Source organism: Microcaecilia unicolor, chromosome 11 (genome assembly GCF_901765095.1).
Source record: "Microcaecilia unicolor chromosome 11, aMicUni1.1, whole genome shotgun sequence".
NCBI lineage: Eukaryota > Metazoa > Chordata > Amphibia > Gymnophiona > Siphonopidae > Microcaecilia > Microcaecilia unicolor.
This window is the reverse complement of record NC_044041.1, coordinates 140,354,379-140,368,761: the sequence shown is the minus strand read 5'-3', so window position 1 is coordinate 140,368,761 and position 14,383 is coordinate 140,354,379. Positions and strand designations below refer to the sequence as shown.

Below are 14,383 nucleotides of genomic sequence, written 5' to 3'. Positions count from 1 at the left end.
AATGTTTGGAGATTCCATGGTGTGTAGTCCACGGGTGTGCTTGCTGGGGATGTATAATGACAGTGACTTATGGGAACAGAGCAAAATGTTACGCTGGGGTCTGGCGGCAGCAAAATACCTTATAACTCGGAAGTGGCGAGTTACTAGCCCTCCTTCCTTGGGGGATTGGAAAGCAAAATTAGAACTCATAGCTATGGAGCGCTTAACGGCATACCGTAGAGATGGAGAGCTACGGCGCAAGAGAGGATGGTCTCAACTGCAAGAATGGGTGAGGACAATCAAACTTTGATAGGAACGGGTGGTAGTTGGGGAGGGGGGGAGGAAGGGAGGGAGGGAGGGGGGCGGTAGGGAAGGGAGGAACGGAAGAGGAGGGCTAGAGGGGAAAGTGAGGCAATTATATGCTTGAACAAATTTAAATGGGTTGGACAAAGCTGAGGGTGTACACCCTTGTTTATAGTGATTGGGAGTTGACAGTTCAATTTTCACCATAAGGGTGACTGGGTTGTTGTTTTGTTCTTTTCTGTTATATTATATGGATGTTCAATATTTTAGGACAACTTGGCATTATCTGTATTGTCTTGAATGTTGTAAGTTGCTTCATTAATAAAAATATTTAAAGTGGGAAAAAAAAAGACAAGGATGTCATCCCTCTCCCCTGCTATTTGTCAGGCACGCCAAGTGGAGATGTGAGCCCCTGTGCCCGATGGAGGAAGAATTCCCACAGAGCTGTCGGCCAACCCCAAGTTCCCCCTGTATCTTCCTCCGTTCCCTAGGGGTTGAGCCCCCAGGTGCGGGAAGCCAGCAGCAGGAAGAACTGAGTCCAGAACAGAGTCCAAGGGGCACAGCCAAGCAGTGGGCAAAGAAGGTCCAGGCACAAACAGTGGTCAATACCAGGCAGCAAACAGTAGAAAATCCAGGATCAGGCAAGGGTCAATACCAGGCAGCAGACAGAAGCAAATCCAGAATCAGGCGAAGGTCAATACCAGGCAGCAAACAGTAGAAAATCCAAGATCAGGCAAAGGTTAATACAAGGCAGCAAACAGAAGAAGAACCAGAAGCACTGCAACTACCCAGAGAACCGAATAGAAGCCGAAGTGTGGGAGGACTGGTAGCCTGGCTTTAAATAGTGCAGGAATTAGGCCCAAACATGCACAGCTGTCTTCAAGATGGCTGCCCCAAATGGAGACGCCCTCAAGCCCAAACATGGGCTTCCTTCCTGTGGCTGCCCAACACCAAGATGGCCGCACCATCCTAATACGCCCACCTCTGAGATGGCCGCCCTCTCCTGGATATGCCCAAATCCAAGATGGCCGCCATCTACTACTACTACTATTACTACTATTATTATTATTATTATTATTATTATTATTATTATTATTAAACACTTCAGATTGCCATACCTTGCGAAAGCAGGGAACAAGACACTATTTCTTCTTTCAGTGAAGTCTTTGGCCACACATGTTAGACCGGATACATCCATTAAGAATATGGCGGTGGGTGGGGAAGAGATCAAAATTTTAGTCTCTGCGGATATTTAACTGTGATAGAATGGGAATACTCTTTGCTCTGTACTATACAGAATCTTAGTGCGTATGGGGCCTTGTCAGGTTTCAAAATGAATGTCAATAAGTTGGAGGTGTTAAATGTTTCACTGGACCCGGAACAGGCGCAGTTTTGAAGAAACAGCTTCCCTTTAGCTGGACCAATGGTCATATTAAGAATTGGGGGATATCAACATCTGTCCTCAATATGAAGATCTATATAAATTAAATTTTAGGGTTCTCCATGGTTTGTTCCTTGATCTAGATGGCACAAGCTTACACATACGTGCGCTGTTGCACAGTGAAGTCTGCAAAACGATGGCACTACCTAGGTTTCTGTATTTGTGTCAGACTCTTCCATCTCCCATGTCTAAGCTTACATTAGAGCAGCTACAACGTAAGTCATTTCAATGTATTTATTTATGCATTCTTGTATCCCACTGTTATCCAAAAACAAATTTCGGTTCAAAGTGGCTTACAATTTACAGTAAAATTACAGTAGTGCTTTTATATTTGAAAGAAGCACCCTCAAGTAGCTAGATGATAAAGAGGAAGTTAGAGGGATGTTTGCGGGTACCCGACAATAAAAGGTAGTTCTGGGAGAAACAAATAAAAGCATTACTTTCTTGGAGGGACTCCACCCCACTCCAATGGGTTAGCATAGAGCAGAGTATAATGGGCCCCTCTACAAATGCTTTCTGGACACCGTTACAAACTTAAGGCCAACAGGCTCTCTCTAATCCTGATTTGAAATTTGCACTACAGCTCTGGTCCTGATGGAGGATGACAGGTATCTAGTCTAGCTCCCATTTCTGCTCTGCTCTCTTCTAGACCTGAGTGACATCTATCATACAAAAAGCTGGACATCGAGGGGGATGGTATATATTTATAAACTTTTCGGGATGGGGGTATTACGCTCCTTTAAAGATTTACATCTCCAATACCCAATAAAGACATTTTTTTTAAATTTAAAACAGGCATTTACTTCAAAGACCCTCCCTCGGGGATAGTTTGGTGGGCAAGTTAGCTCCTTTTGAAGAGATAGCAAAAGGGTTTACTTTGTTACTTGACCTCTAAAGCCCTCTAAATCCTCACTGGAAACAGGATTTGGGACTATCTGATGATCATGACTGATCTGTGATCTATCAAAACACTTCATATTTGTATCTCAGCCAGCTTGGTGAAAAATGGAGTAAAGTCCCTCTTTGGTTGGTACCTCTCTCCCTCTTAGCTAGCATGCTATGATCCCTCTAGGAGTAGTCTTTGTTGGAAAGGCTGCAGGGGACAGGGTACCTATTATCACGTTTGGTGGGACTGCCCTAAGATTCGCTCACTTTGGGAAGAGTATGCTATTTTTTTCAGTACGTTTGAGCTTTCCACTTTTTTATTGAATCTTCCTAATGTAAACACTTCTCCAGAGGTGCTTAAATTGATCTTGCCTTGTACTGAAGATGTTCGTCGCTAGATGCTGGAATTTGTAGCTGGGTCCCCCTTCCAGGACCCAGCCAGGCTCGACGCTGCTTAGCTTCCTTCTTCCACGACTGTTGCCTCACTCCACACCACCTTGGCCTGTTCTGGGACTCAGCGCCAGATCCCCTGACAGCTCGCAGGACTTCCTCCTCCCTCTATTGTTTCTACAGAGGCTCAATCAAGGCAAAACGTTTATAAGAAAAAAAACTTTATTTTCTTGCTTCCATTCAGCATAAACACAAAGGGAAAAACCTTAATCCCAGGTTGTTAAGGTTTGCTGCTGAAGTCTCATTCAGGTTTTAAACAGTCCATGCAACTTCACTCCTTTTAACCAAAATTACTTCTCTTTGGAACAGAGTATATCCAGCAAGGAAACCCAGCAGCTTTGTATTTTGTAGCCCCAGCACTTTCCAGTATCAAACAGTTTATACAGCTTTTCCTGCTTCATCTTACAGCCCAGATAAACAGCACTTTTCCCACCTTGGTCATGCTGGGGTTTGAATTGTACTCAGCTCCTGTCTCTTTCCTGAGGCCAGCACCTGTCCCCTCTTTAGCAGAGACCTCACCCAGTGCCTCAGCCTCTCTCCTCTGGTCTTCCACCACTGTCTCCAAGGAGCTGCCAGCCACCCCCTCACAATACCTATCCTCGTTTGGGCCAAAGCCCCAATCTCCATCTGCCCCTCCTCTAGTCCTTCAGCAACCTCCATTTTATCCTCATCCCCAGCTTCCTCTGCCCCCAACCTCTCCATTACCTTCCACAGAAACCATTTCCCAATCTTCTATCTCCTCCCCTAGCTCCTGCACAGCCGGGTGGGGAAGAGAGGGATTCTGGGAATGGTAGTTCCTCCCCTTCTTCCTTAACCCTGCTAGCCTTTCAGCCTCCGGTAGTCCGGCTTTCTGAATGCCGGAGTGGTGCTTATGAAATCTGCCCTGCTGGGGTTCCCCTGCTCTCTGCACCCCCTTTCCTCGTGACTTCCGTGATCCCTTTTCACCTGCCTGCTCACAAATTCTACAGCATTTTCTGCTTCCTACAATTGAAAACAGCCCTATGGGATGCCTATTTCCTAAGTAAATTGACCGCACGGAAACATGGTCGACATAGTTCTGTTTAACAAGACGTGGGCTCCTTTTTAATCTGGTATTGGTCAGCAATGCCCTGAATGTTTGAAACTATTGGCTTAATTGTGTATTTCTCCTGTTGCTGTGTTTGGTGGGGTACTCTCTTTTTAGGTTTATTCTTCAAATGGCAGACTGCTCCCTTTTTGACATTTTGTTTCCTTGTGATTTGTATTCCAGAGGGAGGGGGGTGTTAGTTCTTCAGCTGTCAAGAGAAGATCATTCAGCACACACAGATAAGGCAGCAGAGACTCCACCCAACTTCCTCTCTCTCTGCAAGAAGAGCTTTATATTTTAGTGGAAGTGGCACACCATTCACAATGGCAAAAAGAATGTCAGGAAACATGACAAAGTCTGCTGTTTATGAACACTTTACAATATCAATAGATGGGAAACATTATGTATGTCAATGTATTATAGAAGATGATGATGGTGGTGAAAAAGCATGTGATGCAAAAATTAGCAGTTTCAGTGGTTATGAAAAAAATGGACCTACAAGAGCATCAAATTTGAAAAGACACTTGCAGCGTTTCCATCCTAAAGTGTTAGAAGCTGTGACTGAGAAAGATAGCAATGAAAACATTCCATCTACTTCAGGGTCAATAAAAGATCAGAAATCTACTGGAGGCCAGACACAACTATCAAGATTTTTTACAGCTGACAAAGTTACTATAACAATGACACCAGAAAAATTCAAAAACCACATCATTGAAATGGCAGTAAAGAATAGTATACCACTATCTTTTTTTTTTCACAACCAGCCTTTTTAGGCTTAAATGGAGAAATGGCTAAAAAGCTTGGAGTTTCTCTGGAACGAGAAAGTATAAGGAAACTTATACTTGAAAAGGCCAAATGTAAGAAGGAAGAACTAAGAAAAAGTCTGAAGGGACGTTTTGTCTTTATTAAAATGGATGCATGCACACGTCACAGAGTCAATTATTTTGCAATTAATGTTAGATTTGCTGATGAAAACAAAAAAACAATAACCCGGACGTTAGGAGTAAAGGACACTCAGGCACATCATACCAGTGAGTATCTGCAGAAGTTAGTGGAAGGTGTTTTAGAAGATTTTGAAATTAAAAAGGAACACATTCTATGTATTGTAACTGATAATGCTTCAAATATGTTAAGCACAATTGAAAAAATGAAGGAAGTTGATGAAGAAAGCAGCATACAAATATCAGAAGATGACAGTTCTGCAATTCAAGAAAGCTGTGAAAGTTTGGATGATATTGCTGAAGAAGCATCTAAGCTTATTACCATTCAACATATGTGTTGTGCTGTTCATACTCTGCAACTAGCAATAAGAGATGGATTGAAGGATCGTCATTCGGCTACACTAATTAGCAAGTTGAGGCAAGTAGCTGTTGCAGCCAGGATCCCTAAAACAGATGCTATTCTGAAGAGACGTGCTGGAAAAGGAGCCATTTTGGATCAAGCAACGCCCTGGGGAAGCACTTACTTGATGATAAAGCGTTTGCTTGAACTAAAAGACTTTCTTGAAGAACTGGACAATGTAAATGTTTCATTAAAAGAAAACCAGTGGGCTCAAGTTACAGAATTAGGCTACTTTCTTACCCTTTTCCTGTTACCAAGAAGCTGCAATATGAAGATTTAACACCAGGTAAATTCTTCTTGGAATGGAAGGGCTTGATATATAACCTTAACAAAAGTGGGGGGTTAATTGCTGATGGTATTGTATCTTCAATGAAGAAAAGAGAGGAGCTCTTGCTGGATAATCAAATTCTCTTAGCTGCTATTTATATTGATCCAATGAGCCGAATTTTGTTGAGCAGTGACCAAATTGCTACAGGAAAACAGGCAATCTATGACATAGCAGTTCGCATGAAAGGGTTGCTACCTGAAACTCATAAACCACTGGATGAAGCTAAAGCTATAAACACTGGTGGCAATGGTAACTCAGGTTCATCCTCTTCAAATGAAGAGAATTTTCAAGCCTATTTGGACAAAATGGAAGCTTCAAAAGCAAAGCGATGTCTGTTAAGCATGGAAAAGCAACCTGTAAATGTCCATATAAAGAAATTCATGCAAGAGTTTTTTAAAGGATTAAAAGAAGTGGAAAAGTTTGACCGCTCATCAAAACTGACTATAGAAGAAGCCATCATTGTTTATCCAGAGATTGTCAGTGATGCAGCTAGAAGCGTAACAGCAATGCCACCCACCAAAGTCAGTGTTGAAAGACTGTTTTCAGCACTGAAAATAATCAAATCAGATTTAAGGGCTTCTATGAAGGAGGATCTGGCAGAAGCAATTCTGTTTCTAAGAACAATATATTAGTTAATTTTGGATTATGTTTAACAGCTATTCTACAGCTATATATGCCAAGTTTAAATAATATATGTTGTTTTAGGTTTTCCAAATGTTTTTGGTTTATGTAGGTTAACTTTGATTTTGTTCTAATTTCCAAAGGATGTTGTTCTAGAATTTCCAAAGGATGTGGTTGTTCCAGATTTTTATACTTGCTAATGCTATGATGACTTTATACTTGATAAAAAAAAAACAATAAACATAACCTTGTTTTTTTGTGTGTGTTTTTTTGTTTAAACTTTAGGATTAATGAATATTTATAGTTTCTTTAATAAATAAAATAAAAAGTCACAATGACATAGATTTTAAACCCAAACATTAACATGCAGCCTTGCATGCTGCACTCTTTCAGTCAACATGCAAAAAAAATACATATTAAAAACTGAGCAGTCAGAGTCGGAGTCAGAGGTACCATAAACTGAGGAGTCGGAGTCAGAGTTGGAGTCGAAGGATTTTTGTACCAACTCCACAGCCCTGAAAATTTTCACATGTGACTCCAGTAACAACTACATTGGTTACCCGTTAAATACAGGGTGCAGTTTAAGGAGCTCTTACTGATTCACCAAATCTTTTATTCAACTACCCCCTGGTATATGGTTCAGTCATTGCCTCTATCAACCACGTCAATGTTTGTGCTCAGAACCTGGCATGAATTTATCTATACAAGCGTCTACTGATGTTTATTATACTGAAACCAGGGGTGCTTCTTTCGATGTGGCTGGTCCATTGCTATGGAATACACTTCCTGGAGTATTACGACTGTATTCCAGCACTTCACAATTGAGGAAGTTTTGTTAAAGACAAGTTTATGCAAGCGTTTCTTACTGTGTAAAGGATGTTATCCTGTGAACAGCATACAAGCAGATCTGAATAGGGGAAGAGGGATATGGTTGTATGTCTATTTTACTGTGATCCACTTAGGTGTAAGCGGACCACAAATGTTTAAAATATAGGAGTGAGTACTTCCATTAGTTGGCTGTTTGGTGTAAGATTGTGTAATGGAGAAGAAAGGCTGGTAAGGTTGGTTTTTCTTGGTTCCTTTGCAAGGATCGGACATGAACCTTTTGGTGATGAGAAAGTGAAGTTGCTTACATATAATAAAGGTTCTCCATAGACAGCAGGGGAATGCAGCCACACTCTAGGTGATGTCACCAATGGAGCCTTGTGTGCCGACATTCTTCCAGCTCAGAGGCAGCAAAAGACTGAGGGATCCCTGCACATGCTCAGAAAGGTAATAGACTGACATTTCTGGCCTACAGGAGTGCTGGCACACAAGGCTCTGTCAGTTACATCACCCAGTGTGTGCCTGTACTCCCCTATCTGTGCTACAGAGAATCATGTTTAAGTGAAAGTTGAGTATGTTTTCCCAGAACTATCCTGAACTACTTTCCACCAATTTGGTGGCATATAGAGAGGCCAACCAAATTTCGGTTTTAGATTTGGCACCAAAAGCGGGCCAAAATTCAGGGTCAGGTTTCAACCAAAAATGTCTGTGCAATCAAAACTGGCAAATTTTGCAGAAAGAATCCGACCTGGTGTTATTTTTTGCAGCGTTACAGCAGTTTTGTTTCGGGTGCTCTTTTCTGAGCACTGGGAATAGAAAATGGCCTCATTTACATGAGCTTGACTACATTAGCATCCTACTTGCACTGTTCATCTGCGCACTCGTTTGTTCCCGCGCTCCGAGCTTCTGAACTTTCTGCACAGATAAATGCGGACGCTAGTACGGCGCTAATGGCCTCTAGCGCCCACATTTACTTTTGAGCATCAGGGCCTATAGATGCAGTTTCAGCATAATAAAGCTTTTCTTCAAATTCATTCCAATTTTTTACTCAAAGTAGTTAACACGTTTCCATATCAATGAAGCATTTCTGTTCAAAGCTGCCTAACAGTTCTCACGTGAGAAAGTCTTTTACACTCTAATCTGAAAACAGGCTCTCACATACTGCCTCAAAACAACAGAGTCAATCGTATGATTTTCCCAGCTTTTTGTTTGCTTTGGCTCAAATACCAGTCAGAAGATCACCACACTGGTTAGCAACCTGCATCCAATTCTGTTATAAACAGACTGGTACTTCTTTTAGCACTAAATCAGAGCTACTGCAGTTACTATGGCCCTTTAAAAATCTACTTTGAAGGATACTATTTGTAAAACAGTGAAATGGTCTTCACGTCATACTTTTACTTCCCACTACTTGCTTTGACCAAGCCACAAAAGAACAGGCTGTGCTAGCAAGTCTGCTTGTGTGATGTTGCAAATCTCATACTGTTTGTGTGCAAGCTACTTCTAAATACGGAACTGTAAATAGAACTTGTGAACAACCCTAACCTTGGGAGTTACCCACGTGTGCCTGATTCAATCGTACTCAATGACAGAAAGGGAACTGCACAATCCCTCCCACCTCCCCAACAGCTCAAGCTTTGAAACTGACATGCTGAAGAGTGTGCGCACAGGAAGGGCCACACAAACTCAGAACTTTACACTAATTTCTGAGCTCTGAAAGAGCTGTTCTGTCTCAGGCCCAGATGCATCAACCAAATGTAAAAAAATCTAAAACGTAAAAGTGCTTACCGAATTTGAAAAAACGAAGAATGCACCAAAAAAACAAGTCACACATGTTCGGTGCGGTATTGTAAAGTACAATGCATTACAGATTCGTAATCCCCGTTGGTAGTCGGCTCCTAAAACATGCGCAGAACCACAAACTTCAACACAAACTTATTAAACCTACGTAGGTTGCTTATGTCAGATGGGGGCGTGTGAGGGGGGGGGGGGGGGGGATCGGGACATGCGAGCATTTAGCTCTGTGATCCTAGCAGGAGAGTGCAGTTGAAGAGGTCCTCCTCAAGACTCCAAAAGGACGTCCTTCATAAATCCCCCTTTCTAACAAAAGACCTCTTTCACTGTGATTCCCTTTAGCTCAGCAGAGAGACCTGGGCCGCCCCCCCCCCCCCCCCCCCAGAAACAGAGGAAGGGAGGGGGAGGGGGACCTGACCTGAGCAGTTTAAAGTTGTTTTCAGAATGCTTCAGAGGAGAGCAGAGAAGCCGGGAGGTGTTGTTTATCTCACTTTTGTTTTTAAACAGCTTGGAATTTTAAGGTGCAGGGGGAAGCAGGGAGATGACAGCTCAGGCCTTTACGACTGCTCTGACCATACGTTTAATATGTCGCAGTAAATGATTCGGTATAATCGTCAGTATTGTTAGTGCATCCCGAATCGTCCACATTACAATGGTAGTTACTCTTTTGTATTCCGTTTTCGTTAGCTGCTTGCTTCGTTGGAAAAAGGCCTTTAATGCATGCAACGGTTAGAAATTTCCTTCGTTAAAGGGTTGTTAGAGGGTCGTTAAGGTTTAGTGCATCTGGCCCTCAATGACATGCAACGATTTTTCCCACTTGCGTGCTTTTTCAAGCCTACTATCTACTGAAAACATTTGTTACAGAGGAGCAATAAAGGTTCTCTCTCTAGAGTTTCAATAGTTTTTAACAATAGAGGCCAACTGAACCCAACACAAAATGAAACTATAGCCTGCTCCCCACCGTAGGCCCTCCCTGGGCCTAACTTGTAAAGGCCCTGGTGGTCTAGTAGTGTCTTTGAGGCAGGAGCATCATGAGTTGCTCCTACCCCATCTGCTGTGCAACAACGGCGGCCCAGACTGCCAGGGAGGTTGTGGACGCCATGTTGGAATTAGGAGTGGCCGCCATGTTGGAATTGGAAATGGCCTGAACAGGAGCAAGTCGCTGCTGCTTAGGCCATTCCCAATTCCAAAATGGCAGCTGCGACATTCTGTGGCAGCCTCACAAGGCTGCAGGAGGAAGTCGCAGCCACTGTTGTTACAGCACAGCTCACAGAAACAGGAGCAACTCATGATGCTCCTGCCTCGAAGACACAACTAGACCACCAGGGCTTTTACAAGGTAGGCCCGGGGGTGGAGAGGACATGTTTTCTGTCACGGGGGTAGGAAAGGCTGGTTTGCAGTGGCAATTGATGGCCACTTTTAGCTATGGCCAAAACCAAACCACAGATTTTGTCCGAGGATTCGGTTTTGGTCGGCCTCTAACAATGTGAAACTGGCTCCTGATGGCATTGTATCAGTGACATCAGTAGTCAAGCTTCCCCTATCATGGTGCTGTTAAGAGTTGGTTACAGCAACCACACCATTATTACAGCAGACTGTCCAAGTGCCACATGCAGAAATGACTCACATAGTGCTGAACAGAGGCGGTGTATACTCTGGGATATAGTCCAAGTGGGCTCTCACATCAAACCGGTCAATCATGTTGTTGGTATCTCCTTGCCATGGCATCCTATCAGGACAAAGATCAAAACAAGGTGGCCATCAGCAATATTTGATGATTCATTTTACTTTTTCAGAGCCTATGTCTTTATGGCAGCAATGCAGGGCCTAGCAAACAATTCATGACAACCTCAATACAAGAAATGGAAAAGATGTCCTGAACTGATGTAAGGACAAAAATGCTAGGTATTCTTTCACATCTGTGCTAGCAGCACAGCTCCTAGGTTGCTGCTTTTGTTTCCTACTTCAACAAATGTTGATTTGTATGGACAGCTACATCTACATTCAGGCCACCTATAGAAGAGATGCACACCATTTTCTTTGTATGCATCCCACCTGCATGTGAGCTGAAAAATTACGAGTATCTTGGCACTACCATAGTAGGAAGTGCCAGACCTTTATCACTAAGATCAGTAGAGAGCACCAATCTTTCAGTGCTGAGAATAAATGTTTGCTTCCCCAACAGGAAGCTACAGGCCTCAGAAATGGATCAGTGGCCAAACTGCCCCTCCAAACCTCTCCAGCAGGAGTGCCAGGGTTCAGACACCCAGACTGAATTAGTGTTCTAACCACTGACTCCACACTTTGTAGGAAGCATCATGCTTCCAGAACCAATAATGGAGTAGAACACCCTAGCAGGAAGCACAAAGCCTAAGGCAGAATAGCAGCTCCCCATCTCCTTTCAGCCCCCCTCCCAATGCACATTGCCATGCTTCATGCATAGGAAATAGAACAGTGTTATCCCACTCCCTGGCAGTGATTGCACAGCCTCAGATGTTAGGATATATTAAGTGTACTCTTCTTTCCCTCCATGCTACCAGAAAACACAAGGCATCTGGTATCTCGAATGAATTAATACCCCCTGAGAAAGAACACCACCGCCTCTTCAGCTCTTATGTTTTATAATCAAGTGCTAGCTCTCACATGTTGACGGGGCTTTCTGCCGCCAGTGCTATGGCAGAATCCAGATGAATCTTACACGAGCGGCCATGGACCTGGAGAAACTGTGCTGGGTCCTTTTTCTGTAAACAAAAATAAAGATTTTTTTTTCACTTAACTTCCTGCTAAAGATTTTTTTCACTTAACTTACTGCATACTCAGATCTGCTTGAGCAAAGTACTTGTTGAAGCTACAGGGTCACATTTTATATCTCCTGTCCTTTTTATTTACTTGAGCAAAGTGGATGTAGACAACAGCAGCGACCGAAGGGCAAGTGGAAATTTCATATTTCAAGTTCCACCTCAGACACATGAAATATTCAGCATATCACTGCCCCTCTAATGTCCCTTAGTATGCACCCCTCTCACCCCCAGAGATCTGGGTTACTGGAACAAGATGGAGAAAATATGTCCTACCTCATAATTTTCTTTCCTTTAGTTCCAATAGATCAGTCCAGAACTTGTGATTTATGTCCTCTGACCAGCAGATGGAACGAAGTAGTTCCTTGTAATTTGCCCCCTAAAGGGTATCGTGCAGCCATAGAATCTTCAGTATTTTGACTAACAAAGCAATGTGCCTGAAAGCACATACTAAAGAAAGATTACTCACCCCAAAATGCCCCCTAATAACCAGTAGCCTGCCCTGAGCAATATAAGTAGAAGCCACATCAGAAACAGGAGGCATTGTAGAGGAGTAAGAGAATTAGTCATGTGAAGAAGGAATCCCCATCTTCAATGACACATGACTGGAATAGGAGTCATTATAATGGAGCAGCTATCAAACTTCCTTGACAGGGAATTCCCTTAAGGAAGACAGAGCTAGTTGTAACTCACAGATTCCAAGAGAAATCCAAAGGATTTATGTCACAGATGGAAAAGATAAGACAGTCCAGTTTCTAGACTGATCAGTTGGGACTAAAAGAGAAAATGATCAAGACAGACATAATTTCTCCTTCCTTAGGATCCCAGCAGATCAGTCCAGAATTTGTGAGATGTAGCAAAGCAGTTCACAAACAGGGTGGGAGGTATATCTGTAGTGCATTGCACCAAATCAAGGCATACAAAGGGCTGTAATCAAAAAGGAAAAAAAAATATTGCATAAAAAAAAGAACATCTCCATCACCAAGAGGATGTCACATTGTAAGCCCCAAGAGGAAAAAGCACTATAGATGCTAGTATTAAAGATATAGATATGTAGAGTACTAAAAATCAGAGTCAGAACATCAGTAGTGAAAGGAGTTGGGAAGCAAGAGAGAGGTGCTGTTGCTGGGAGATTTCAATCTGCCGGATGTAGATTGGAAGGTTCCCTCTGCGGAATCGGAAAGAAGTAGAAGGATCGTGGATGCTTTCCAAAGTGTTTTGCTCAGACAAATGGTGATGGAACCCACGAGGGAGGGAGCGACACTGGATCTAGTGCTCACAAATGGGGATAGCGTGTCAAATATCCGAGTGGGTGCCCACCTGGGCAACAGTGACCATCAAACGGTTTGGTTTGATATGACAGCTAAAGTGGAGAGCGGCCACTCAAAACTCAAAGTCCTGGATTTCAAGCGTGCTGACTTTAGTAAAATGGGGGAATACCTGAGGAAGGAGATGATGGGCTGGGAGGAAATACGAGAAGTGGAAGGACAGTGGTCCAGGCTGAAAGAAGCTATAAATAGGGCCACAAACCTTTATGTAAGGAAAGTAAATAAAAGCAAGAGAAAAAGGAAACCAATATGGTTCTCCAAGCAAGTGGTTGAGAAAATAAAGGCTAAAGAGTTGGCGTTCCAGAAATACAGAAAAACTCAAGAAAAGGAACACATGGAGGATTACCGGATGAAAATGAAAGAAGCCAAGAGAGAGATACGACTGGCAAAAGCGCAAGCGGAAGAACAAATGGCTATAAATGTAAGGAGGTGTGACAAAAATTTCTTCAGGTATATTAGTGAAAGGAGAATGACTAAAAAGGGAATTGTGAGACTAAAAGATACTGCGAACCGCTATGTGGAAAATGATGAAGAAAAAGCAAATTTGCTAAATAGATACTTTTGTTCTGTTTTCACAGAAGAAAATCCTGGAGAAGGACCGCGATGGACTGGAAATAATACAATTGAGAATGAAGTGGATACAGCACCGTTCACGGAAGAAAGTGTGTATCAACAACTTGAAAAGCTAAAGGTGGACAAAGCCATGGGATCGGACGGGATCCACCCCAGGATATTGAGGGAGCTCAGAGAGGTTTTGGCGGGTCCTCTTAAAGATTTGTTTAATATATCCTTGCAGACGGGAAAGGTTCCGAGGGATTGGAGAACGGCGGAGGTGGTCCCTCTTCACAAAAGTGATGATAGGGAAGAAGCTGGAAACTACAGGCCGGTAAGCCTCACTTCAGTTATCGGAAAAGTAATGGAAGCGATGCTGAAGGAAAGGATAGTGAATTTTCTGGAAGCCAATAAGTTGCAAGATCCGAGACAACATGGTTTTACCAAAGGGAAATCGTGCCAAACGAATCTCATTGAGTTCTTTGATTGGGTGACAGGAGAATTGAATCAGGGACGAGCTATGGACGTAATCTACTTAGATTTCAGCAAAGCTTCTGACATGGTTCCCCACAGGAGGCTCTTAAATAAACTGGAGGGGCTGAAGATAGGACCCGAAGTGGTGAACTGGATTAGGAACTGGTTGACGGACAGACGCCAGAGGGTGGTGGTGAA

At 42.9% G+C, this 14,383-nt stretch overlaps 1 protein-coding gene across 1 annotated transcript in view; it reads right to left on the bottom strand.

Annotated features, from left to right (window-relative positions):
• CLASRP (CLK4 associating serine/arginine rich protein) overlaps positions 1-14,383 on the bottom strand; it is a 1,081,767-nt gene that overhangs the window by 927,762 nt on the left and 139,622 nt on the right. The window contains exons 3-4 of the mRNA XM_030217938.1: positions 11,677-11,774; positions 10,661-10,762 (exon numbers count right to left, since the gene is read on the bottom strand). Coding sequence (XP_030073798.1) covers positions 10,661-10,762; positions 11,677-11,774 — 200 coding nt within the window. The remainder of the gene's footprint in view (positions 1-10,660; positions 10,763-11,676; positions 11,775-14,383) is intronic.